The 26,801-nt window shown below is 39.2% G+C and overlaps 1 protein-coding gene across 1 annotated transcript in view; it reads right to left on the bottom strand.

Moving 5' to 3' along the window:
• The window catches only part of alk (ALK receptor tyrosine kinase), a 755,603-nt gene that overhangs the window by 312,636 nt on the left and 416,166 nt on the right, over positions 1-26,801 (bottom strand). The window contains exon 4 of the mRNA XM_041812830.1: positions 1,642-1,846. Within this exon, the coding sequence (XP_041668764.1) occupies positions 1,642-1,846 (205 nt within the window). The remainder of the gene's footprint in view (positions 1-1,641; positions 1,847-26,801) is intronic.

Genomic DNA, 26,801 nt, shown 5'->3' with positions numbered 1-26,801 from the left:
ACACAACAACATGAAGGAGCTGGGGGTTGTTCCCAAGACCTTCCAGTTATGAGACAATCGACTCAACCTGATGAGCCCCAGTCATTTAATGAATACATTCATACATGAAATTAATATTTCTGGGATGCAGATACATTTTCAAAACAAATATGAATCAAATCCTGCAAACATTGTTATGTCACAAAGCAAAACAATCCAAATCAATATGATAGAGTTATCAAATGTCAAACCAGCTGCACAGAAAATGACATTCAACAGGAAAGATCCAAAACTGACCAGGTCATTTATGAAAGGGTGGAATGAGCATGCTCTACATTGTTACACTGTGTGTCTATCAGTGGGTTTGGATTTATCAGTTGATCTCAGATGCCTTTGCTTCCCAAAACAGATAAATACATTGACATCAACAGCTGAGTGATGCACAAGTAAAGTCGTTGTGTGGGGAATGATGTTCATCACCTTTATGATATTTCTCATGCAAACAGCAGCTTATGACAAAAAAAGATATCAGCACAACTGTTCCTGAAACTTCTTCAGGTATGTCTGTGTTTCTCACACATATCCAACTGGCTTCAGTGGCCTTTATGGATTAAACAAGCCACTGAAGCCACTGGCTTCAGTGGCTTGTTTAATCTGTTAAAGCACAACACTTCCTGCAGTTAGTTTGAAACAAGGTCGGTTCATGTAGTCCCAACAAATGAACCATACCAGAGTCCAACTCAAAGTGGATCGACACCCTTCTTTTTAAGCGGTCTTGGTCCACCTGAGTTCGTTTCAAATGAACCACACAGGTTAAGTGTGAAAGCATCCTTATTCCCTACATTACTGGGCTAGAGCCAAAACCAAGTCTAACTATTTCAGCACACGGCTAGCAGCCAGTGAAAACACTAACTTCCACTCCGACATGAAGGGGAGACGGGCTCTTTGATCAGCGAACACGTAGGTCTCCTTGAAGGTGCTCATAATGTCAGAGTGGAACAAAATTGGAGGGAATGAAACAAAGACCAGGATTCAAACTACCTTGTTTCTGTCACAAATCACTCTCCTTTCAACTGTGTCTGGGTAGGTTGAAAAATTTAACTCGAAACTGCACAAAAACACATTCAGCTGCGATTCTGGACAGCACCGTTTGACCCCAGATAGATAGTATGCACTCAGTCAAACAGACAAAAACACACAGAACTCCATTAAACAATGACAGAGGTAACATTTACAGATGCTTATGTGAATGAGACGCTCTTAAATGAGAATTAAACAAAAAGAAACCCTGAGACGCAGCTGGGTGATTAAAAAGCATTTCTTGATCCATTTTTCTGATCTGGACTTAAATTTTTGCATCCTTTGTTCTTTTTCTCCTGTCTACAGACCAAATAAAATAATTCAGAACATCACTTTCTTACATGCATTTCATCTCTTTTATTTTTTAAAGACAAATTAATTAGGAAAACTTTTTCATTCAACTTCTCTTTCTGGCTTGTCTTTAATTAAAGTAATTAAGATAATGCCAGCAAACTCGTCTTTTCTGCCAATTGATTTTAAGCCATAAACAAAACTAAAGACAGAAAATAATTCAGATGTAACTTAGAAAATTGAGCAGCTGTAACACGCATAAAACAGAGGACATAGAAGTCAAATGCTTACCCTGTGATGCGTGGCAGTGTATCAGTGGAGAAGAGGGCTAGAGGTGGTTTATCTCGCTCAATAAGCCATATGGTGTACTGTCCACTTTGCTTTGGATGGAGGAACACGGCCATGTCCAGGCTGCATGGACCCTGGCCCCCCCACAGCCAAGGACTCAGCACCCAGGGGCCACCGTAGGCCGAACCGTTCACCCAGAAGAACTGACCTGAAAAAGAGCAAAAAACCCCAGACTGTTAGTGGAAGAGTTAAAGGGTGCCAAAAAAAGTAGAATTAATACACATACAAGACAAACAAATACAAAAAACACAAACTCAAATCACATGAACATCGTTTTATGAAATGTTTTAAACTCAGAGAATTGTTTTACTATGATTCAAACAGTTTTAGGCAATGGACAAGAATGGTTCTAGATCAAAATACATGCTTTGAAAATGAGCTGTAAAAAGAAAGAAAAAGTGGGGTAAAGGGCTGAAAAACCAAAGCATATTTTTTGTCAAGCCTTGATAAAAACTTCCTTTTTCATACCTATCTTAGGCCGGCCTCACACAAGACGATTTAAAAATCTGAAATGATTTTAAAAACATAGGAAACCACAGACATCAGGACAGTTTCAAACTATTTTTCATCTTAAATCCTCTGAACGCACACACTAGAAGACTCAGCCAGACTGTCAGATCACCAGACCCCACACACCTGCCGATCTGCCAATGACCTCCTGTGGTCACGTGACTTCAGAATACGTCGATACCCTCTTGCTGTCCCTCCACAACAGGCGGCCCTGACATTTGTCACATGCGCAGCAAAATCATGAAACAAGGGAAAGACTCAAGACGAAATCCTGACTGGAATGATGGTACAGTTGTTTTTGTGGTTGTGAGCGGAGAATGTACGTATGATCCAGCTATCCCGTCTGCTCACTCTTATTGGTTGTTTTGGGTACTCCATCAGAGGCACTACGACCTAAAATCATAAATGTCAAACAGGGTCTGGGAGGATACCACACGATTTAGAGCTGTAAAACAATCATGCTGACACTGCACACATGAGGATTAGTCGGACAAATTACCATCCACTCAGGATATGCACACACAACTGTTGAGGGGAGGAAAATCTTGCCAAAAATCTGGCTCAAAATCCTGTAGTATGTGGACGGCCTTACTTCGCTTATTCAAGCAGGAAGTTGATCAGAATCTAAGAGTTGTATGTGTATGAGGAAGCTTAAAGAATCCCATTTTAAAAGGAGAAAATCCATTTTTAATGTCCTCATTTAGAAATTGAGTGCATGAAGGGAAGCTAAAAAAAATCCTGGAGATTAATGAATTTTCTTATTTTACTATCAAACTGTTCAAGATTAAGTTTCTTAGATTTTTCCATTAATCTTGTGTTTAAGTGAAGCAGTCATGAGTTGCACAATAATGCATTTAAAGCTGAAGGAATTAATCTGTTTCAACAAAGGGATGATTACTTTTTCCCTTCCTCTTTTAAAGTTGGTTTCCATTTCCACTCTGCTCTGTGGCCAACAGGTAAGATTGTATATAACTGCACTGTGAATGCACACCCGTTTAACTCGCAATTTTCACATAGGACGACTGCGCCACGCACCGAAGCACTGCGGGTTTGCTCTGACCAAAGGCAAGGTGAGCGACCTCGCCCACTGGAAGCCAGTCTAGAGCGCTATGCCATGGCACACAGCCCTGATCAGCGGGTAGAGATCACGGGAGAACTGCAAGTTCATGCAGGAATAGTATGTCAGCAGTGGACAATTTCACCTTTTGTGGTTAATTTATCATCTGTTCTGGTATCAGTCCATGATATTATTGATTCTGCCATTGGATGAGTACATTAGGAAGTTAAAAGGTTAATGTTTTCTTAAAAGATGTGTGGTTTTATATACAATTCTTTGGCTAAATGTCCTTAAAAATTGAACTTTTCCTCTTCAATGGCACCATTGTAGCTCTGTGACCCACTGACCTCTCAGTGACCCTTTGCTCTCGCTGCAGGATGACACGTAATGTTGATATAGTGATGATTTGCAAACAAGAGTTCGTGAATTGTGCTGTATTTTGAAAGATCTGGATACACAACGCTCATGACTTCCTTTTTGGAGCTTTCTGATTGACGGGAATTGACGTGGTTTGGCAGCGACTGGTGCTGAAAATAGACCTGCAGCATATCTCGAACAAAGCGGAGCAAAGTGGCGCTCCAGGGACGTGCCACTACTGGTCTGGAGCGCCGGCTGTGGAAATGCTCTGATAGACTAGAGAGGGATCGATGTGCTCCGCAGTAAGATTCGCTGGCAGATCACAGTGCGGTCGCTGTGTATGGAAATAGGAGTATTAGAAAGCCTTTGCATCAAAAAGGATTTTACATTGCAACTATATGAAATATTTAAATCATGCCCATTTAAGACTGTTTGCTGTGTGACAGCTGTGTTTCCCTGCTATTATAGTCCCATCTTTCTTCAAAAGCTTCACCTCAATAAAACTCAGTACTGTATAACTGAGCCAGGAAAAAATCTAAATAAAACCAGTTTCTCTACAGAAAAACTACAAGGCTTTGGTTTTGAAAAGCACAAACCGAAAGTGTAATTTTACTGTGAGAGTCTGTGTGACAATTCTACCTATTTTTATTTTACTGAAATGTTTCGGCTTTTGACTCTAATCTGGGGAATCAAGAAACACATTGCAGACATATTTAACCAAAGAGGAGCTCTTTGTACCATTTTCCTGTATAACTTGGCGGAGAGACCTGCTCAGTTTGCAGTCAAAACAGGTGAGCCTCTGTTCTCCAGATTGCGTGACACGCTGATGCAGGCAGCCTGAAAGCCTTCACTTATAAACAAGCCTATTGAAATGAAAATCGAGCCGTGACGCAGGTGTATGTGGCCTCCACACATCTAGTCTGGGACAGTAATTGGTAAATTGGCTGACAGAGAGCGGTGAACAGATTACATTTCCATCCGTCCAGACAGACAGTGACTTTCCTTCACATTTTCTTTTTGTCTTGCCGTGTTTCAACTGAAACAATGACTAACAAAAGCTTTTTTTTCTCTTTTAAAAGCTTAATTGGCAATCTGAGCTAAAAGTCATAAGGAGGCACATTATCAGCTCTGGCAAGAGGACCTGAAGGCGTCACTATATCTCCTTGCTCCTACGCATTTTCCCCTCCTTTTATTCCTTTCTGATACCTCCTCAGGCATCTGAAAACATTGTGAACTTGAGGCCTTCAATTCGGAGAGCTCCAGTTAAGCCTCATTTGCATGCTCCTAACATAGCGAGTCCAGACTGTTTGGCAAGGACAGTCTAAGTGCTTATAAAATGTTTGCAGGAAACGTGGACTGCAGGCATTTTTTCCCCACACACCCAGCAGAGATTTTCCGTAAAGGTATTAAGACTCTGCCTGGAAGAGCTTTAGGCCTGGAGGCAGAAACCTATTAACTCTTGTTTCCTAGTTCAAATAAGATGAAGAAGTACCTGCTTCGGAGCAATTATCTGTGGGGTACAAATTATAACGGCGAAGTGCAAAGGCAGAACTGTGATTCCATGAGTGGAATGAAGATGCCTAACAGAGCTTGATGTCCTCATTTACTGCATCACGAGGCCTGGTTCAAACTACTGTCTGTCCTAATCTGCAAAGTGCAACATGATCATTGTTGATGGGTTTTCTAGCAGAATAGATGCAGATTATCCACTTTGCATTTTAAAAAAATTAGCAGAACACAAGAGATGGGACAAAAATGACGTGATTAGTGGGGATTGATGTAAATAGGCTCATCCAGGTTTAGATTTTTATTAATTTTTGTATCATTTCAGGACTAAATGACAAAATATTAAAAAGCTTGACTTAATGAAAGCCGTGCATACGCCATGACTCTGCTGCAGAAACTCACAAATCACCAATTGTTAGGTTTGGAGTATTATTTCAACCAGCACTGGCACTTGAACTCCAACTGGCCTGTTTTGCCTCATGAAACAGACTTTGTTGGAGGCCATTTTTCACTTTTCTTTGACATTTAGACACAGTATAATCAACCGTGTTTATAAAATGACACTTGATTACTGCCCCTCACAGGAAGAAGACACCCAAAAATAAGAGAAACATTTCAATTCAGGCTGTTTTTTGTATGATTGAATCAAACTGGTAAACACTTTTCTGGCTCTCTGCGCAGTTACAGATTCAATCAACACAGGCTCTTGTTGACATAGCATACCAAATCAGGCCAACAGCGAGCGCTGAATTCCCTCAGATAATAAAACTGCAGCTAAAGGCCTGAGAGAAGAAGGAAAACAAACCGTCCAAATTGCATTCTCTGCCACATCCTCTTATAGCGTAATGCATTTACCCAAGGCCAGCACAAGCTTTTTGGTGTCCCAGCAGTTTGACTGCCTCATATTTTAATTTGCAACCCATTTATTGGCGCAACACAGTGACAGCTTCCACTGAAAGAGATGGTGTAAAAGCATGTTGGGCATGCAGATAAACAGCCTTTTTGTGATGCATATTGTTGCTTTCCTCTGTGAAAGGATTTTCTGTCACAGTTATTCTGATGGAACAGTTTTCTCTGCTGCTTTGGCTCAACCCTCAAATGACTGAAGAAGTTGTCGAAACAATATGTCAGATTCTTCACAACATTTTGATACTTCCACAAAAGCAATAGGATTTTTCATTTTTCTGCTATTATTTGCAATTGTATCAATTCAAAACTATTTTAAATACGAGTTAAATCATTTAAAGTGGAGATTGCGATATAAAAAACATTCCTATCCCTTGACATACCAGTTTTCTTAGTTAACATTATATTTTGTTTCAATCTAAGTCAAATGAAGAAAAATAAACTATGACGGCTGTAAAATACATGCCTCTATCATAAAAAAAGAATTACAGAACACATCAGTATGACTGTGCTGGTGGTTATTTGCAAAGGAAAAGGAGAAGGTACCACTCACTCAGGATGCAGACAAAAACCCATAACACATCTAAGATCCATCCTGAGACGTCAAAGACACTGTGAGTTAAATACTTTAATACTGACAGGGCTGCCCCGGGTCAAAGTGAGGCCCTAAGCAGACCCAAACACAGCCCCCCCCACCAACCAAGGTTGAACAAAAATAAACTAAATAAAACAAACTAAATAAAAACTAAGCTTTCAAAAGAAAATGAAAATGTAATCTTGTGCTTAGAAAACTAAATGAAATAAAATTAAAGACAAAATCTCCTTAGTTTAAGTATCTGACAGCAGCATAATGACATAATGGATGTCCAAGCCTGGAGAAAGTGAAATCCCCTGATTTGATTGGGGAAGACGTCTCACAGTGGTAATTTTCAGGTTAAGTTTTATACAAACATCAAAACTGAATAAATGAAATGTAAAGTGATGAGCCTTTTGAGTCTATCCGATGTTGCCAAAAAAGAAAAACTAACATTACAACTAATGGAAACTAAAACTCTAAAACAAATTATTTTTGGAAAAAAAAAAACTAAACTAAACTAAACTAAACTAAACTAAACTAAACTAAACTAAACTAAACTAGCAACCCAGCAGGAAAAACGTATTAACTGAAATGTCAAACAAAAGATATAAACCAAAAAACATAAGGAACTAATGAAAAACCCAAAACGATTATAACCTTGCCCCCCCCCACACGCCATCTGTGTATTACAATAATACATAGTCTGTGCAATTTGCAATTTAGTCTGAGTTAGTTGCATATAAAAGATGCAGTTCTTAGTTATAATTAAGTAATCATCAAAGATAACATAAACTACCACAGCACTGTACTTTTCAGCTATACTAACTTTTATTTGAAATTCAAAAAGTCTCAAAAATGATCATTGCTTTAATGACCACATACCTTTTTGCAATAATAAAGATAATATTTTTAATGTCCATCTGTGTAGTTTTTTTTTTTTAAGATATTCATTGTGGGTTCATTATTTACATCATAACATTAATCCCACGTTATTAGCTATCTGTTTTATTGGGGTCTTTTCCTCAAAGTTACCAAACGTGTCTCATTAGCTGATGTTTTCATGTCCTCTCACTGTGGGGAGGTGAATTTTTTTGTACCACAATGGTTTAGATTATATTTAGGAAAAACCTCACTGCGGACTGAGTGGCATTTGATTGACAGATAGCTGTCAGTGTTTGGTGTCGGAGGAGTTTGAGCAGTGACCACACCTGTAACAGCCGGAGGGAGGAGCTGGCAGCCAGGCCTCTCGTGTTTAGTGTTTAGTCCTCTGCACCTGATTAAATGCCATCAAGTGATTCGTGTGCTCCAGTTTCTTCATTGGGTTTACCTGGTAGATCCATTAAAACACTCCTGTTTTAAACTAAGTTTTTGTCATCAAAGACCTATTTTTGTTAGTTTTAGTCTAGTTTTTGTCATGAAATAAAAGGCTGTCGCCGAACATTTTTAGTCATAGTTTTAGTTGATGAAATTAGCACTGCCTACAGGCTGTGGTGCATTCAGATTTTTATTTTTTCTTATGGATTATTTGCGTATATGGACAGAAAGTGTTGAGACAGAGAGAGTGGGGACTGTCTTGCTTTTTTTTTTTTACCACAGACTGCCCACTTCTACTACAGCCCCTGAACATTTCACTATCAAACACCTTCGTGAATGAGAATATATGTATTAAATTTCACCAAATCTGGAGTTGTTTGATTTAAATTCCTGTGCATTTGTAAGAGGTTTCATTGTACATTTGAAACAAGACAGCATGTAATGTGAAGACAGTAATTAGCCTCTTTAACATCCTTTCATCACATAAGAAATGATACTCTCTCTAGCCCTGCACATCTTTTTGTTTGTCTGAAGACAAACACATTATTGTAAAAGGCATAGTGAGCAGAGGGATAAATGCATTGTTTTCTTTTAAGTGCTATGAAAATGTCATGGCTGCTGTGAAGTCTAATTGTTTTTTAAATGAGTTTCTCTGTATCATCATAAAAGTAACTGCTGTCTATGGAAGATTTCAGACTTTTAAGATGTAAGTAAACAACATTGTGACTTTTCTGACACCAATGTTTCTTTTTTAAAGCAGTGATACTGAGGAATAATGCTCCTAACATCATCACACCTCAGTACTACATAAAAGAAATGCAAAATGATGTTCTTTATCTTATTTTATTCAATGAAGTATTACATGTGAAAATGGCTCTTTAATCCAGAGCTGCAGTCTTTGTCACTCCAGTGCTAAAACATCATTTCAGAGTGAGTTATATTTGATAGAAGACATTTAACTCTGAACAAGACGATGCAGCTTTTTAACATTAAACATTTAAGTGGAAAGTTTGGATTTATCCCAACCTCACCTCCTCCTTACTGTTAAGGTAAGTCTCTAAAGTCTGAGGTGAACACATGGAGTTTTCTGAAGAACCAGTAAGAGTCACAGTGTGACTGGAAATGTGACCCTGACATGTCTCCCAGTCATAAATGTATCAGATCCTGATACATGTTCCTAACACACACACACTCATCATTTAATATTAAAGGAAAAGTCTGTGTTTTATGAGTATTTCTTTTAGATGGATGAAATCAACTTGACATGATGTTCATAAACAACCTTTACATGGGAAGTGCTAAATCTATGATTAAAACTTCAGTTAGACGTTGCAGGCACTGCTTGGTATCCAGTTGCTGGTTGATGTGATTCTGCCAAAAATGCCAGTCGTTTTTATGAAACTCATCTTTGCTGTTTGTTTGTGTGTGTTTGTTTTTTGGTAATCAAAGACAGTCAACCACATCAGGACCAACAGTTAGATTAATCTAGCGTCACCTTCTGTTGTCAGTGAGTGAACAGCTGGATGATCGGATACTGCTGTGGCCATGCTGAGAATTGATTCTGAGTGTTTTGATGCTAACAGCAGCGACACAACAGAAGGATAAAGAAGTGAAGATAAAATGAGAGGAACATGGCTGCTATGTTGGGGGAAAAGTTTTTGCTTAACAGATTATGAACAAAGTAGAAAATTATCATTAGGGTTGTCGATTTTTAAAAATAATTGGGATTAATGACTGAAATTTGATAATTAATCATGAATGATGATTTTTTTTATTTTATATTTTTTCATTTTCAGTTTTTTAAGGTTGTATTGGCAATACAAATACTTTATTTTGCATGCATTAATTTCTGAATTAAATGAGGTTAAAGAGGTGCATTTAATAAAGTTGAATTTTAGATTTGATATTATGTTAATGCTACACCAGTATGGTCTGAAAAATGACTCAGAGGTCAGGCACAGCCTCAAAGGGATGCTTTTCTTTTATCGCATCTGATTGGTACGGAGCCCCAGACATGACATGGTCAAAAATATAGCTATAACGTGTGCACGAAATACTAATTCATGGCCACAAAATATTAATTCGTGGCCACAAAATACCAATTTGTGGCCTTGAAGTAGGTGTAATGTGCGCACAATAATACTGATTAATATCATTCCTGGACAGCTGGGTAAGCAAATTGAGCGCACCTTCTCTAAGGTTTTTGGTAGAGGCAGTAGAGGGGATAAAGCTACACGATGGACAAGGATAGTATGATTTAATTTTATTTTAGGTATTCATTCCCAGCCTAAAATTAAATTAGGCTCCCTGGAGAGGTGTTCTGGGCAGGTCCCACTGGGAGGAGGCCCCGGGGAAGACCCAGAACACGCTGGAGAGACTATGTTGCTTGGCTGGCCTGGGAACGCCTTGGGATTCCCCGGGAAGAGCTGGACTAAGTGGCTGGAGAGAGGGAAGTCTGGGCTTCCCTGCTTAGGCTACTGCCCCCCGTGACCCAATCTCGGATAAGCGGAGGAAGATTGATGGATGGATGGAGGTATTTACAGCAGTGGAGGCAGCCATTACTGATGGCTTTCACTACAATCAAACCCAACTCTATGGTATGACTCTGAAAGTAACAGCAGTCAGTCAGTCAGATACAGACAGAGCCATCTGTTGGGCTGAAATGGTGCATTTGGTCCAGATTAATCAGGGTGTCAGCAGTACCCAAAACCTTTTAGTCTTATGTTTATTCTTTTGCCAAAAATATCACAGAAACGTTAAGAGACCAGTCACTAACAAAAGGAGAAATCTTTGTATAAAATTCTGTTTTCTGCAATTTAAAAAGCATCTATTTTAAATGTACCATCATTGTAGTGTAGGAATATTCTACATGAAATCATACAAAAACAATCAGAGTTCAGGGTCTGAGTCAACTATTTTCCTGGACGGCCTTGTTCGATTACTCCAGACTCTTCCAGGGTACAAACAGGATACTGCATTTAAGTTTTCAGCGTTTAAAAATAACGCTACATGGTGTAAGAAATATTAATTATTTAAATCTTACCATCAAAGACAAAGACGTCTAATGCAGTTAAATACTACTTCAAAAGACAGCATTTTTCCTGCCCACAAAGACCGAAATCCGCTCCTTTCTGCTCATGATGCCTCGAGCAGCTTCAAGCCAGTCAGTACACAATTCATTACTGCCTCCCCTTGAAATAAAGTGAACACAAAAAAAAAAAAACAAACCAAAAGAACTCTTTAACTGTGTTTTTATCCTTCAAATGCAACTTCTGTGTGGAATACAAAAATATATCTGTCAGAAGAATTAGCAATCAAAAATTGGACAAGATAATTACTCCATGTAGAGTTCCTTTTGTTGTGAATTGGGAGGAACCGTGAATGTTTGTTTTCTTATTATCATGTTTTGTGGATTTTGCTCAGAGTGGGTTGTCTCCTGCAGACAGATTGACCATTGATTTCTAGCTTCTGCAGCTTGCATTTTCCAAAGGGTCCTTTCCCTTCAGAGAAATAAATAAACTGTTGTGCTTTTATACATTTTCTCATTCAGCATAATAACTGCCAGTAACTTTAATGCTATAGAGTGAATGCATAGTCTTTAAGGCTTCAGAACCACACTCAAAACACACCTTCAAGCCCCAGTTCCAGCTTTAGCAATGCCGGACCTGGGGCCAACAGACTGAACAGGTATGCTTCAGGGGACTCTGGAGGGGAAAAATCCTCCACTGTCACTCCTGCTTCATCTGGAAACCTCTGTCCTTTTCCCCTCCCCTTACTTAGTACCAAACTGCTCACTTTCTGTGCATTTTTTGAATTACTGGAGTGGGCGGAGTTAGCTTTCAGCTGGGGGTTCACTTACACTTTGATATTTTTAACAAACAGGACTCACTACAAATTTGGGCGCACTTTTCAGCATTTTTCTGAGCAGCTGAGGAGAGTGATATGAGTGCATGTTACTCCCAGCACAGGCAGATATGATCGCATGCGACTCCCAGACTGAGTCTGTCTTCTTCAAGTCGACAGTTGAAGGTACCACATTCTGGTTTAATCTGATGCACAATACTGATGTGCTTTTAGTTTATGTTTATGTACAAGAACTGATGTATTTTTTTTATGTCAGTTATATCTTAAAATGACGTTACGTCACAGTGATTGTGGGACTTGATAGCAGTATCGATAAGCTAAAATGTTATTGATTTTCAGGTATTTCAGAAACACAGAACTGGGTCCTTATGGACCCAGGTTTCAATCCCCATCCCTACTTTTAATAGCAGTGTGAATGAGCTTCTGGGTTGTTGTTTGTGTCCTGGTTGGTTAGAGTGTAACCCCTGTGAAATACATAGAAAATAACAGCTACAAGATTTCCAAAAGCTTATAAACCAACTACTCTACTTTATATCCAAATGTTGTTCAAAGACCGTCTAGCTCGAGGCTAATGCTAACAGAAGTTACTTTCTTGATCCTTTTACGGACTTCTGGATAATCAGGCAAAAACATGTACTCTAACCCCAGCTTAACAGAAGACATCCTTGCATAACGCTGTTGCAGGGCCTTAGTTATATTCTTTATAATGAAACTCTTTGCCCCCCATGTAATTCAAATAGTGAAATGAAAAGTCCTCTTAAGAAGACACTCACATCAGTACAGACAGTGCTGGTTGTCATAATATATCATGAAACCCCATCAGTTAACCCGCATTCATAACCACTCAAGAGCATCTGTAGAACACTTGAACTTGCATCATTAAATAAATCCAATCTATAATGTTTAATGTCTGTGCATCAAAAAGCATAATGTGGAATTATGATCCTATCACAGGTTAATTATCTTTTATCTTTAGATAACAGAGCTCAGTTTGTGGAGAGCTGAGAGAGCAGACTGTTAACACAGTGTAATGTCGCCAGTGCCAAGCAAAGTAAACAAGTGTGTCAACAGAGAGTCTGAGCAGTGATTTAAAGAGGGTTAATGCTGACTTCTGCCTGAGGGACAGAGGGACAGAGTGTCTTGGCCCAGCAAGCTGACTGATTAAGTGGCCTTGTTTATAGATAGAGCTGATACATACACGGCCAAAGGGTCTCTCCCAAATGACTGAATGATGGCATGGCCATCTAATGCGCGTTCAACCAAGACTGAGCTGCATCCATTTGCAACAGGTGAAAAGAAGAGGTTAGAATGACAATGAACTCTCTAAGTCTGACTGCTCAAAGAGCTTTGTACAGCACAGGCCATGCTCACCAGCCGCTAGACTCACAAGGGTCTAGCAGTTTATATTGAAAAAATGCAGCGAAAGTTCCCTATAGAGTGCCCTGCCAGTGGACAATACCTGAATAAGCAACCTTAAGGGAGGACAAAACATAAAGTGCCCTCTAGAGCAGCTAAAAGTGCTGTAACAATTCAAAAAGTTGTACTAAAACTAGCAAACTTCTCCATAACTCAACCTCAATATCAATTCAACACCCGACAGAAAATGTCGATACTCCTGACATGATTCTGGTAAATTGACTGAGAAACTGCTGAATAACAGCGAGCAACATCTTACAACTTTGATGAAAAGGAGAAAGAACATCAATGACTGAAAATTTCATGTTTATTAATCACCTGTTTTTAAACAGGTAAGGTTTTTTTTCCCAGCGCTGGAAAAATCTGGATGATGAGCTAGAAGACCAAGAAGACTTCTAAAGGCTTCCCCTTCTGCACTAGGTCTCAAGCCTCAAGCCTGAGCCCCCCTTTCCTGGTGTGGTAGGACATACATCCAAACCCTTATCTCTTTTTCTTTAGTTGAAAAAACCCTTTGGATGGCATTTATTTATTGTGAAACACAGGTAGAGCTTTATTTGATTTAAGATTTTTTTTTTCTAAATTGAAACAATTTGAAAAGTGAATTTATGTACCCTTGGTTATTCATTCATATGCCTTAAACTGATTGTTTTAGTTGAATGTGAATTTGTTTGGGTGTGTTGAAGAAAAGTAACTCTATTTTCATTAAAAGAGAAGGATGGTGATATTTGGTTAAACTGAAATGGAAATTTAGAAGAGAAAAATTCATTTGTAGTTTGTTATTTTGTTTTATTTTAGTGTCTGTTTTTTCCTTGATTTTATATCAAGTGTTTTTTCTTTTTGTTGAACTATTATAATCTTTAATACAGTTGGTATAATTTTAACTATCTGTTTCTGTCTATTAATTTCCATCCAGCTCCAGAGCTGAGCCACTAGCCCTCACTCTGACCTTGTGATGTACAGTACTGTGCAGAAGCTTTAGGCATGTTTGGGCTGAAAATTTGAGGCTGAAGTAAGACGTGTAATGGCGAGTACGCCCACCGGCAGTCCACATCGGGCGAGAAGGAGGATTGACAAAACCCAGGTCATGCTCTGAATGTCTTTGTACATTACCAAGGGCATGGGAAAATAATCTGATGAAAACAAAAGAAAACCCACAGCTTGTGGGCGGAGTTATGGGTAGATGTGGCGCTTAAACATAGCCTAGGGTACTTTTAGGGCGGGTAGGAGGGTTGCCACAACCCCCTGGTTGTCGTGTGTATGTTCTAAGCACCTGAAAACTGTTGGTGGTTGCTGGGCGTATTACCAGGGGTGCAAAGGCCCGGGCAAAAGGCTTGGCTGCTGAGCAACACACGTACATGTCACATGTGTCGACACTGACTCTGGCCTCCTCCCAGAGTCTGGCCCTCCCTTCTCTCCTCACCCCGGAGTTATGGAACATCAGGACCTGTGAAGAACCGTTAGCACTCTACATGCCTAAAACTTCTGCACAGTACTGTATGTTTAAGAAAAAATCTCATAATTATTCCTAAATATTTCATAAGTGTTACACAGGGTTGTCTAACTCAAGGCCTGGGGGCCAAATCCATTATGATAAAGATTGTATGATCTTTCTCTTATATCTGGCCCATCAGTATGAGGTCTGCAGATTTCTTCAAGTATAAAAATTCAAACGTATCCTTTAAGATTTAAAATATCCTTGTTAAGTCACAAAATCTGAAAAAATAAGGAGTAAAATTAAGTAGAAAAAGTCAGAAAAGTGGAGAAAGAAACTACAGTTTTAATTTCATATTTTCAAATTTGCATCTCAGAATTACAAATCAAACTTAGGATTTTGACTTTTTATTTCTTTCTTTGAGCATTTCAACTCAAAATTTTGGCTTCTTGCACAATATTTTGAGCTTTAAAATTCATAATTGTACATTTTAAGTCATATTTTGATCTTTTTAACTAATTATTTTGCATTTTATCTCATATTTTCAACTCTTAACCTTGACTTCATAATCCCATATTTTGACCTTTTAGACTTACAATTTTAAAATTTTAATCATAATTTGACTTTTAATTTCATGATTACGAATTTCATTTCACATGAAATGAAAGTCATTATTTTGATTTTCTTTCTAATAATAATTTGTCTTTTAAAAAACTGTTTTTCAGTTTCATGTTTGATTTTTTTAACTAATAAATTTACTTTTCTCAGATTTTGAGCCCTTAAACTTATCTTTTTAACATTTTAAATTTCCTTTATTTATTTATTTTTTCATATTTTACTACTGGTGAAAAGAGGTTGACAGTTTATAGTGAAAAAGGTGTCCCTGTTAGGCTCTCAGGTTAGACCTGAATCCAGAATCCAGCCCCTGCTGTGATTGAGTTTGACACCCCTGCTCTAGAGCCTGGTTCTCAGCTGGTAGGTAGGGACCTAAAAATGAGTTGTGAAGCTTTTCACTGGGTCATGGATGTGTGCCTGGAATAAATATTCATGTGGCAAAATGCCCATGATGGACTTTTATTTTGAAGATTATGTCTCTATCTCTTTGTTCCGTCACAATTCCAGTTCCATCTCAAGTCAAAACTGCCCCCAACATTTGGCTATGATTGAAAAATTCAATAAATTTGGGTCAGTTTGTTGTTCAGGAAGAGGCGGGTCCTTATTCTGGACCAGCTGTGAACCACTGTTCTGGAGCAGTGGTTCTCAAGTGGTGGGTCGGGACCCAAAAGTTGGTTGCAAAGCTCTTTCAAGTGGGTTGCAAACGAGTGCTTGGAAAATAGTCGCAAAAGTCTATAATGTATGGAAGCCCCAAGTGGGCACACATTAATACTTTTTATTTTACTTTTCCTGTGATAACAGGTACATGTCACTCTCCATTCTCATTTTCTCAACATTTCCACTTTTTATCAATTCTTTGGGGGTAACAAAGCTGGTTTACTAATTTACTAAAACTGCATGCTATCCAGGGAAGGGAAGTAAAAATAAAACGTACCCACGCATGCTTTTTGTATCTACGTACTTTTTTACATGTTTTAGTTGTCCTGTCTCTTTGTTGAGACGATGTTTTGTTCCGTTTAAGGTCCAAACTGCAACACTTTCATAAATAAATTGAAAAAAAAAAAAATTGGATCTTGATTTCTGACGAGGGGGAAGTGGTGGGTCCTGATGCCCGCCAGTTGAGAACCACTATTCAAGATTGTCCGCCCAGTGGACATAAAGCAGGAAGGTTTCCTCTTGAGTGCCCTTCTTGTGAGCAAAATGGGGTCGTATGATCCTATGGTGCCCTTCCAGTGGAGGAAATGTAATAAATACCCTAAGGGTGCCCATCCAGCAGGCAAATTGTTGTAAAATGCCCTCTTTAAGCGCTCTCTGGGGTGCCCCTCCAGTAATAAAGTTTTCTTTATATGGTGCCCTCTCTGTGGACCAAAAGTGCTAAACTACCCTGTATGGTGCCCTCTTAAAACCTGGCACAGTGTAGTTGTGAGGGAATAAATAATTTTCCTAGTCTGTTTTTATTTTATGCTTTAACTCAACCAGGATTTCTAACTATTTCACTCTAAATAAATCGCTTTTGAGCTCTGCTGCATGTACACAGCTAGGGATATTTATAATTTTTACCCCTGGCCATTCAGTTGTCACAAAGTTATTATTTATATCAACAGTAGGATTTTGTTCTTCATTTTTTTTCCTTTAAGTTATATTGAAGTGTTGCTCATCTTTAGTTCTGGGGAGGGAGATGGGGCAGAAAAATAGAGCAATAGGATTTCTTTCTTTTCAAAGTTCAAGAAGAAAATGTGAGCAGACAGTGCATATTTTTGGAAAACTTGTACTTATTAATAAAAGAATCGGCAAACACAAACTAACATTATTCACACACCACTGACAAAGCAATGAGAGTCATATCTTGTGAGTGCAGGAGCTGGGGATCAAGGCCCTGACCTTCTGGCTGACTGACAACTGACGACCACTGATTCTCAACCTTCAGAATTTCAGAGAGACTTGTCCTTTCCTGCCAGTGAAAACATTCTCTGTAAAGCATCAGTACAGCTGTAAGGTCTCCTTTCACTGTGTTTTCAGATTTTCCGGGCAGCGAGGCATGCAGGTACCTTCAAATACCCATTTTAACTTTTGAATTACCAAAGGCTCAATATATTCTGGCAGAGCTGATTTTTTTTTTATTACATTATAATTGCAGCAGCACAGCTTGTGAAATGATGAAGTAACAAGTTCTGCAGAAAAGGCAAAGTACTCGCCCACTGCTGCAGAGAGCACGGTCTGAGTCCTGGCAGCAGCTAAGTTGAGCATTTTAATAACACAATTGGCCGTCTTAGCAGGTGGGCAGCCACAGAAGCTCCTTGCTAGCACTTGAAAAGCAACAGTTAGCCATACCGTGTATATGTGTAAAAAAGACCACTGTGCAGAGTCTGCTGCTACTTTAGCCAAGAAGTAGAGGCAAGATCTGCAGCAGGCTTTTCACACATTCATTTATGCAGCTTCACACTGAGCAGTCAAAGTAATCATAGCCTTTTCACCACTCTGTGCTATACTGTTAGGTCAAACTCTGTCTCTATACCAAGCCATTCCTCTTAATACACTGCAAAGTGTAATATAACATGGAACTTTCAAACCCTATGATGTCCTTTACACAACAAAACCTGTACAATCAGGGATAATACTAACACTTTTACAGTGTACACTCATGGACAAATGTATTGGCACCCCTGGATTTTTTTCCAGAAAATACACCATTTCCCCCAGAAATTATTGCAATTTCAAATGTTTTTGGTATACATATGTTTATTTCCTTTATGTGCATTGGAACAACACAAAAAAAAAGCAGAAGAAAAAAGCCAAAACTGACACAAATTTACATAAAACTCAAAAATGGGCCAGGCAAAAGTATTGGCACCCTTTTAAAACTGTGGGTTAATCATTTCATTTCAAGCATGTGATGCTCATTTAAACCCACCTGTGGCAGTAACAGGTGCTGGCAATCTAGAAATCACACCTGAAGCCAGTTAGAATGTATCAAAGTTGACTCAACCTTTGTTTTGTGTGCGTCACACCAAGCATGGAGAAGAGAAAGAAGAGCCCAGAATCGTCTGAGGACTTAAGAAGCAAAACTGTGGAAAAATATGAACAATCTCAAGGTTAAAGACCATCTCCAGAGATCTTGAAAGTCCTTTCTCCACTGTGTGTAATATAATCAAGAAGTTTATCAACCATGGAACTGTGGCTAATCTCCCTGGGTGTGGATGGAAGAGAAAAATTGACAAAAGAATGCAACACAGGATAGTTGGAATGGCGGATAATCATCCTCGGTCAGCTTCCACACAAATTCAGGCTGTCCTGCAGGCTCAGTGTGCAAAAGTGTCAGCTCGGACCATACGTCATAATCTGAATGAGATGAAGCGCTATGGCAGGAGACTGAGGAGAACCCCACCACTGACAAAGAGACATAAAAAAGCCAGACTGGAGTTTGCAAAAATGTACCTGAGTAAGCCTCAATCCTTCTGGGAGAACATTTTGTGGACAGATGAGACTAAGGTAGAGCTTTTTGGAAAAGCACGTCATTCTACTGTTTACAGAATACAGAATGAGACCTACAAAGAAAAGAACACAGAACCTACAGTCAAACATGGTGGAGGTTCAAGGATGTTTTGAGTTTGTTTTGCTGCCTCTGGCACTGGATGCCTTGACTGTGTGCAAGGAATCATGAAATCTGGAGACTATCAAAAGATTTTGAGCCGCAATGTAGGGCCTAGTGTCAGAAAGCTGGGTCTGTGTCAGAGGTCATGGGTGTTCCAGCAGGACAATGACCCCAAACATACCTCAAAAAGCACCAAGAAGTGGTTGGAGACAAAGAGCTGGAGAATTCTGAAATGGCCAGCAATGAGTCTGGATCCAAATCCCACTGAACACCTATGAAGAGATCTCAGAGTTGCTGTTGCAAGAAGGCACCTTTCAAATCTGAGAGACCTGGAGCAGTTTGCAAAAGAAGAGTGGTCCAAAATTCCAGTTTAGAGGTGTAAGAAGCTTGTTGATAGTTATAGGAAGCGATTGGTTTCAGTTCTTTTTCTCAAGGGTGTGCAACCAAATGTTAAGTTGAGGGTCCCAACAATTTTGTCTGGCCCATTTTTTGAGTTTTGTGTAAAATTATGTCAATTTTTTCTTTTTTTCTTCTGCTTTTTTGTGTTGTTCTAATGCACATAAAGGAAATAAACATGTGCATACAAAAAATATTTTTCATTGCAACAATTTCTGGGAGAAATGGTGTATTTTCTGTAAAAATTCCAGGGGTGCCAATACTTTCATCCATGACTGTATATAAGGGCCCACACCACAGAGTGCTGATTTAACTCTTTTTGGAGAGTTTGTACCTTAACACTAGTTAAGTGTCCAAGCCCATTTCAAACAGATTGGTTTACTTATTTTTTTCCAATTATAATGCTGAATGTGTCTGACCTCAATGCATCACTTTAACTAACATTTAAAGGATTTTATCACGTCTGTCCTACAGGTTTCTGTAACATTACTTCATTGCTCTAATTGTAAGAGTCTGGTCTTATAGAGCTGCCAGGGGCCACCTATTCACAGTCAAGTTCAGAGAGCCTTTTTCCACTTTCAAGGTCTGCCAGGCCTTCTTGTCCCGTTAAAGAAATGCAGCACACAGCACTTCAAAATGGCATGCTCTGATAGAAACAGTAAACATTTCACTTCAGCAGGAAGGTCATCAAAGTGCTTGAGTAACCTTTTACTTGCCCAAATTGACTTAGAACAAAGTCTGAAAAGTGTGTTCAAGTAGTGTGACCAAAGAAAAAACCTCATTAAAGGGACTGTGTTAGAGAGTTCACATACTGACTGGACACTGACAAAAGAGAAAAGAACTTCAGAGGTGTGATGAGAGTAAAAGAAGGATCAGTTTGTACAAGTTGCACACTGTTGCCTGGCAAGTCGGCTCAAGATCCAACGGCTGAGGGAAATATATAAAGAACTGGGACACGTTCTGCCTTTGTAGTTGAGACAAAAAGGAATGAATACATAAATTAGCAGATCCTCTGAGCGGAAAGAGCACCCAAGTGTTCAGGAAAAAAAAAAATCCCTCTTGGCAACAGTAACCCACCCAAACTAGCAGTCACGGACACTGAGGGAAAGTGGACCAGATAGCTTGTTGATTACTCCCAAAGGTTGCCGGTAGTATCTCCCGAAGGAGAACTCCTTAAGGATGGGATATTATCTGATAATGGAACATTTAAAAGAGATGGTTTTAATAACTCATTTCTTTTCTCTTTGTCTTTCTTATTCCTTCTTCCTCATTTATTTTTCTGGAAAACTAGAGTAGATCTCCGAGCTTGCAGCATGCATCTCATATGCATGTTTAATTAATTCACCCAGATTTGAATTAACATGTTTGTGTATGTGCACAAGTGTATGAGAGTGCCACAGATCCACCTTAAGGCGGTTTTTGTTCCCCAGTGTTGGTTTATAAGTTTGTATTATGGTCTAAGATAGTCGACCAGATGCCAGCTGTAGTCTGAAGGCTAGCCAGGCAGTCAGCAGCCCCTTAGCTATGTAAAAGGGTGTTGATGGATCACAATCCACCGGGGAAAGTCAACACTTCCTTCCCGTGCCAACACCTCCTGCCTGGCCTTCTTGCGGGGAGAAATCCCGTAGCGGCTCTCAACAAGAGGCCTGGAAGAGCTACAACAGGATTGCAGCCAAAAAGCACATGCAGCACAGCAGGTAGAGTATCTGTTAGCTTGCATATGCGCTGCTGTAGCATGCAGAATGGACTCTATTCAAATGATGGAGAGGGTGTCCATGACAAGTTGAAACTGTGTGTTTGGAGGGACAAAGCCACTAAAACAAGAAATGAGTAAATGGGGCAAGAAATGAGTTATGAGTGACCGATGTTTTTCTTCAATTCTGAATATCCCATGACCTTGAAGTATTAAATCATGAAGTGATCATTTTGCAGACCGCTAATGCAAAGTTATGGGTGTAAACTCTTAAAGCTATGATTCAGGGAGACTTATAGTCCCTCTAGTAAAGGTAAAAAAAATACCTCATACCAATGCAATAACCACTGACTTTTATATAAATGGACGCAATCTCAGTGACATCAGCCAGTGGTGACTGAAGATGAATTTTGAAGCTAAATGATTGCATTGCAGCTGTCTCTAAACCATGCACGTTTATTCTGATGATAGAAATATATCAGGTCTCTCACAGCCATTCTCGTAGTAATAAGCTCCAAAATGCAAAGACATAGACACAAGCTGGACCACTGTGATCTAAGTTTTTAAGCTAGCAGCAAACCAACACAACCTGGTGAGCTTATTACTGAAAAAAAATCAATATTACCACAGATAGGTTTGGTATCCCTTCTGGAGATTTCCAAAAACACAAACATTACTTTTACCAAGAAAAAACAAACTTATTCTAAACTACTTCAGCGGAGGTTGTTACAAATCAACTTACAGAGGGTTAGCGGGGTCAATCTGGTGAAAGAGTGCTGATTTTAAACAAATCACCAGTCCCAGTGGAAACTCATACGAATCTGATGTAAACAGTATTTATGAGGGCTGTCGAGGATTGACATTTTAAATCACGACGAATGTCTCAATCACCATCCATTTCCTTTTTTAAAACATTTTGAAAGTCAGCATTTTTGGATTTTTGTACTGTTTTAAGCCCTGTTCACATGGATTAAGTATTACCTAGAGACCTCTGGTAATTTGTAATAATCACGCACGATGTCTGTGTTTTTTAATCCTATGCAAATCATCCATGTCTGTAATTGGAGGAGTAAAAATCCCATGCCAATCTGCATCTGTGTAATTTTGGGTGGTAATTGTGTTTTATAAATGTCCATTTTTACCTGATCTAAAAAGATAAAGGTAATGTAGAACATTCTTCACAGGGTTTTTGATTTAGGTTATTAATAGTTTTAAGTTAAACTCTGCTGTCCAAATGTACATGTGCCCATCACAGTGCTTCTGCTTTTCCTCCTATGCTTCGATTTGCAAGTGGCTGATCTTATATTGGTATTGTTACCTTCGCCAAGGAGGTTATGTGATCGGCAGGGTTTGTTTGTTTGTTAGTTTGTTAGCAACATAACTCTTTTGATTAAATTTTCAGGAAATGTCAGAAATGGCATAAGGAAGAACTGATTAGATTTTGGGACTGATCCGGATCACCGTCTGGATCCAGGATATTTTTACAGGATTTTTTACTACTGGGAGATAAGACTAATGGCGGAGGTCTGCGCTCTCCGAGTGCTTTTCTAGTTCAACCATACATTTCATGCATTACACAATTTATGATTCAAAATGTGTCACTCAACATTAAGTGATTAGGCTTCAACAGCTGATCTACATGAGGAGGGGTGTTGGTGCAGAGTTAATAGAGTGCAGCATCAGCATCAACTGCATTAGCAATGTTAGAATGACAGGAGAGGTTAATGTTTAACACAAGATGTCTCGCTCCCCCATAGATAAACCGGAGGGATGATCGACTTTCTTCCTCTTCTGGCCTGCCTGATCAGCTGCAGGTGACTAACGTGATTGCAATTTGTATGGGGAAAATTGTCTTCTTGGCTGCTGGGATTTGAGGGATGTAGGCCTTTTTATGTTGTGTCCTGGTCACTGCTGCTTTTACTTTGAAAGTAAATAAGGAACTTTTGGTGGATTTATGATTATGAAATGAAATCAGCTTTGATAAAAGAAACTTGTAACAGATTATAGAGGAACCAGGGAAAAGACTGTTTCGTTTCCATTCACCCTTTCAATCATTAGTCACCACTCACTCACCTGTCCCCTCTTTTTCCGCACCTGTTCCCTCTCTAGTAATCATTCTCACTTAAGATTTGAGCCCATCCCTTTCAGCCATGACCTCTCTCAATCCAATCATCCAGCAGCTGTCATATTTTAAAATCTGATCTCTTTCCTTCCCAGTAAGTCTGTCGTTTCAGTGCAATCGCTGCAACCTTCCTCCTCCCCATCTACCTCCATTAAATGACATCGGTTTCCGAGTCAAGTTCATCCATGCTTCCTGCATCCCTTCAACACTACTTCCAGTCATCTCATCAGCGTCTGGGTCAAACTCCTCTGCAATCTTCTCCTCAGAAGTCTCTTACTCATCTTATCTTATTCCTTCCACTTATTTTACATCAGTGTGTTGGATGGAAACACTGCAGTGGCTTCACTGAAGTGTTTATAATGGACCTGAAACACATCACTGTTATTGCATTATTGCTGAAAGTCCTCAAATTTACAGGAGCTCAGCTCCTGTAAGTCAATATGTGGTTTACTAATTCAAAGGTTATGTAAAAAGGACAAAAAAGAGTTTAAAAAAATGAAATATTTTCCTGCAAAGGCAAATATTACAAAAGGCTGTTATCTAAGATTAAAATAAAAGCAGTGATCCAAACAGATTTTCTTTTTTATTTCACAGAGTCCTACCGTCATCGCCCGCCTCTGCTCATAAGACCAAAAACCACCAACTGAGACTGTGGTGGAATTTTTTAGACCTGGCATAAGGAACAGGCCGGTACACTGTGGCCAACAGTGGCCAGAGAGTGGAGTGTGTTTACTCTGCAGGCTCAGTAAACAGCTGACAACAGAGAAATCCTGGCATCAGAGTGACGGCAGGTAGAGGAGAGACGATAAACACTTGATCCGAGTGTAGACTGAGAAAGGTAAAGGAGACGAATCAAACGTGAATAGAGCAGCAGCACACTTTCTCAAAGTGAGCTGAACGTGTGAAAATTCACACTTAAACTGCTGAAAACTTCACAAGAATCCTCTCCATCTTGTGTACTCTTCTCTGGTCAAGAAATTGGTGCCAGCTGTGTGGGAGTAAGCAAGAAAAACACTGACAAGTCCATGAACAACCCGTCTGTGACATCTGAGAGAGTTCTTGTTTTTTTGTCGTGATATCACAACAATATTTAGTTTAAAGACACCACAGGATTAACTGTTTAGTTTTCAGCAGAGTGCCTACCTCTGCCAGAGCAGAGTAACTCAGAAACGAAGATGGTCCCCCTTCTGGAATTCCACCAAAGGTTTGTAGTTTCTTTTATGCATGAATACTTGATTCTGATTGGCTTTGGAAATTCCATTGGTGTCCATTAACTTCTGATATATGGACACCTTTCGTACTTCACAAGTAGTGATCTTTACACTGTTCCAAACTGATGCGCAGCAGCTGTTCAATGATAGGAGTAACCATAGCAACCTGAGGCAGTCCCATTTTCTGAGCTGGGAGTAAAGTGTCGCCAGCCTGCAGACTGGCATCAACCGACACTTAACTGACAAAAATGTAACGACAGATTCCGGGTTTATGACCTGTAACGGAGGTCCGTCACATCTCCTATTTTTGACTTTAGACTTGTTCCCAGCATCACCTTAACTTTGAGAGGTGAGTGTCGCAAAAATCTCACTTCCCTCCTGTTCAAACTGCTATTAACTATTGTCAGAAGATTTAAATAACATTTAACTAAAGAAAAGAATCCATTATTTCTTTGTAGAGCCAAAGGAAATGCTTTTGATAAACAGGCATGATAATATCTGATGAATATTGATGTGTCTCTAACACAACAGAGGATCAGCACCTGCAGGGCGTGGACAGCTCTGTTTTACCTCTGTGACCTCGTAGTGCAGAAGGGGGAATTATTGTGTTTATTCAAACAGCTGGTCTGCTAAAACTAAGCTTTTTATCAGATGACTGTCCACTAACAGGTTTATAGTCTGATCACTGATAACTCTCCCTCTCTTGTCTCAATGCCTTTTCATTTATAATTTCTTCAACAAAGTGAGCTGAAGTTGCGACTTCGTATCTATGGCCCATCCTATTTACTGGAGTACTGAACTACGGTTACATTCCCTGAGAACGTAATGGGATTGGAATGAATATTCCAGTTATCAGTCAAGCCCTCAGGCCTTGTTAGGGAAAAGAAATTATTGTTTTAGTAAAACTTTCTATTTTGATTGCAAAACATATGAAATGGTTGGGTTGGACTTCGCGGAGGCAACTATCTAACAAGCAACTTCCGCAAAGTCCATTTATCCCTGAAAACTGGCCACCTAATGGCATTAACCATTACTTAACCAGGTCAAAATGATGTAGTGAAATTATGATAGAAGGCTGTCTACTTCCCTTCTCCCCTGCTTAGCCTCTCTTGAGGCAGCTGGCATTTTTTACAATAAAAAAGTTGATTATATATCGTTTCTGTATTGGTGTGACTTCGGATATATTAGCATATTGGCAAGAAATCCAATATCATGCATCCCTTTTTCCAGATTATCACGTTGTCTATTACCGTCCCTATGCAGATGACACATATGTAAGGGTTAATGCCTGACAAGGCAACCAGTTCAGGCCTCCACGTCATCCATTAATCCCTGATAACTGGACACCTTGGCGGGCATTGACCCACTTATACCATAGTCACATGCCAAGGACAATAATTAATAAAAATACTGATTTATAATTTCATTCTTTTCCCTAGCAATGCTTTGTTGCCGTGTTTCTTTTGGCTCTACATAGAAATAATGGCTTCTTTTCTTTGGTTTTATGTTATTTAAATCTTCAGACAATAGTTAATAGAAGTTAGGAGGGAAATTAGGAGATAAGACCGTCTTGAGTTACTGGAGTCTGTCATATATTTATGTCAGTTAAGTGACAGTTGATGCTGGTCTGCAGGCCCCTTAGGCTGACAAAACTGTACTCCCAGCTCAGAAAATATGGCCGCGTCAGGTTGCTATGGTTACTCCTATCACCTAACGACTACTGCACATTAATTTGGAACAGTGTAAAGATTTTTTGACCGGAATTATTCGAGAAGTTCGAAAGTTGTCCATATATCAGAAGTCAATGGACACCAATAGAACTTCCAGAGCCAATCAGAATCGAGTATTCACCAAAACCATGGTATGATGGTATATGTCAGTGACTGAAGTTATGTAATAAAACAGAATAGGTGTACTGAAAGAATCAAAAGTATCAATCTACAAATCAAGTCCCAAATCCTGGTGTTGTCATGGACTGAAGCCTAAATTTTAAAGCAATATAACCACAGTAACAAAATCAGCCTGTTACAAAAGAATTATTATAGCAAGGATAAAACATTTTCATCCAAAAAAGATACACAGACACTTGTTCATGATTTGATTTTTGGCAGGCTAAATTATCGTAATGATGTTTTCACACTTCTGGAAAAAAAAAAAAAAAAAAAAAAAGAAAAAATCCATCAGAGAGCTGCAGCTAATCCAGAACACTGCAGCCAGTGCAAATCTCTTCACTGGCTTCCTATGAGTCAAAAGATTGGTTTTAAGGTTTATAAAGTACTACATAGACTTGGCCAAAAATATGAGACCCTTTAGGGGTCTATCAGAACCAAGCAGGGTGAGGCAGCTTTAAGTTCCCACGCTCTGCTCCTCACATTAGGAACAAACTACCAGAGAACCTGAGGCTTTCTACCACTGCTTACTTTGTTGAAAATGTCTTAAAACACTTTCATTCACTGCTGCATTCACATAAATTCAATCTCCTCTTAGATTTAAATTTAACTCTTTAAGCACTTTGAATTGCTCAGCGGTGCTTTA

Source organism: Cheilinus undulatus, linkage group 18, assembly GCF_018320785.1.
Source record: "Cheilinus undulatus linkage group 18, ASM1832078v1, whole genome shotgun sequence".
Lineage (NCBI taxonomy): Eukaryota > Metazoa > Chordata > Actinopteri > Labriformes > Labridae > Cheilinus > Cheilinus undulatus.
This window is presented reverse-complemented; position numbering and strand designations above follow the sequence as displayed.